This window comes from Cricetulus griseus, chromosome 8, assembly GCF_003668045.3.
Source record: "Cricetulus griseus strain 17A/GY chromosome 8, alternate assembly CriGri-PICRH-1.0, whole genome shotgun sequence".
Lineage (NCBI taxonomy): Eukaryota > Metazoa > Chordata > Mammalia > Rodentia > Cricetidae > Cricetulus > Cricetulus griseus.
Window position 1 is genome coordinate 48,667,646 of NC_048601.1, and position 1,983 is coordinate 48,669,628.

Genomic DNA, 1,983 nt, shown 5'->3' on the forward strand with positions numbered 1-1,983 from the left:
TGTCATATAGGTGTTTCACTTAGATTAAAGTTACCAAATTTTTTTTTATATTATTTGTGGCTATTATGAAGGGTAATGTTTCCCTGAATTTTTTTTGAAAGGTCTCTTTTGTGATTTTAATTGAAGCATTGCTAATCACTTAAGTCTTTTTAAAAGCACCAAATTTTAATATCTAAGTCAATTTGGGGGTGGGGGGAGAAACACTATCAGGAACTTCTCTTCAGAACAATGATGTTCATGCCTCTGCATGTCCAAATTAAAAGTCTACTGAAACCAAAACTAAAACCCAAACCCCACACAGAGAAGAAAAGATACTAAAATCACATTCTAGGGTGTCAGTGCATTCCGAAGTCTAGGCTGGGCTATCTAATTGTCCTTCAGCTGACTTTCAAAAATTAACACCCTAGTTCATCAAAATATACATTTTCCCATTGGCTTTTTTTAAATTAAAAATAATAATTAAAATAAAAACACTTGAAGGAATTCATGACCAGTTGCCTGACTCAGTTGATGGCATATAGGGCATATGGAAGTCAGGAAGGTGGCTTGCAGCACATGACATTCAGGGGATGCTCATCTTTAAGGCTTAGCTTTCTTCCAAACAGTGTAAAATACCCACAATTCCAAGTATGAAGGGACACAAACAATCTCTTTTGAGAATTCCACAGGACAATACAGGTGCCCCAGCTGTTCTTCATAGAGCGACAGGGCTTCAGTCAAATTGACACAGTTCCCCTGTGTGAAGTATTTCCCATCTTGTTTCAGAACTTTCATTGACAGGTCGAGAATCAGTCTGAGAAACTCCCATGTGGAATCTTCTTCTGGAGATGTAGAAATTGGGACAGCTGTCAAATCATTAATCACATAATCAAACTCTCTCCCTTCTTTGGCGTACCTCTTCAGTACCGGAATACAGTCTTCTATGAGAACCTGATAGCAGTCTCCTTTAAGATTGTCTAAGACATCTCCGCATGTTCTTCGCATGTATTTCTTACATCCATCAATTACCATTTGGTCAATCTCTACCATGGTGACCATCTTTGGTTTCAGTTTGACAATTTCACATAATATGCCCCCATCTCCACCTCCCAGAATCAGTACATCTTTGCCAGTGTAATCTTCTTTACCACTGCCCATGATGGCTCGGGTGTACGCCGAGTCACTCTCTGCCAAATTAACATCACCGCTGAGGATGAGAATATTTCCAAACTGTTTTGAGTGTAGAATTTTAATGTTCTGGTAAGGTGAATCTTCGTCATACACCACTTCATCTATGTCATATTCAACCAGGCGCCCATCAGCAGTAGGCCAGTATCTGTCAATAGCCCCTCCTCGAACTATGGGTGGTAAACGCTTCACCCGCCCAGTACTGTCCTGACTCAGTTCTTTCATTTTTTCTTCTATTTTGTTCAAAAGGCTGTCAGTTTCTTGTTTGCCTTGTACGTCGCTGTCGTAACTCTGAAGGTCCAGCAACACCAATCCATGGGGATAAATCCTCAAATTGGCAAAGCTGCCATTTTTGTTCGTGTAGGTTGCTAAATAGCCATGGTCCTGCCAAGTGTGCACTGACTCTGCCATCCCCTGCTCCTGAAAAATGGACTGAAGGCCTTTCAGAATGGCCTCACCGTCAGCTTTGGCGCCGAGCGTGAAGTCGAGCGTGCTGTGCCTTGCTGCTGCCATAGTGTGGAGAGGCCCTGTGTCATACCTGGGGAGGCGACCGCGGGAGTCTGAGGGACCAGGCGGCCTGTCAGGCTGTGGGCATGCGCAGGAGTAGGAGGTGGGCGGGGCCGCGGGGAGCGACCCGGGATGCAGGGGCGGGGCCAACCCGCCTCCTAGAGGAGGAAGCGGATTGCCTCCAGTCCTTAACTTGGAGCGCTGGGTGTCTCCCTGAATTCTTTCTCAGCTGTTTTATTGTTTGTATATAAGAGAGCTACTGATTTTTTTCTTTTTTAGTTAATCTTCTAAACAAGCACTTCACTAAAG

The 1,983-nt window shown here is 43.6% G+C and overlaps 1 protein-coding gene across 1 annotated transcript; it reads right to left on the minus strand.

Annotated features, from left to right (window-relative positions):
• Positions 1 to 436: 436 nt before the first annotated feature.
• On the minus strand, positions 437 to 1,681 carry LOC100769528 (spermine synthase). The gene has a single exon (XM_035448872.1). It carries the CDS (start codon positions 1,678 to 1,680, stop codon positions 580 to 582), a length of 1,101 nt encoding a protein of 366 aa, XP_035304763.1. The 5' UTR covers position 1,681; the 3' UTR covers positions 437 to 579.
• Positions 1,682 to 1,983: the final 302 nt, after the last annotated feature.

Bases quoted from the DNA above. Each gene is read 5' to 3' on its own strand.
- LOC100769528 (XM_035448872.1), bottom strand. From the start codon at position 1,680: ATGGCAGCAGCAAGGCACAGCACGCTCGACTTCACGCTCGGCGCCAAA.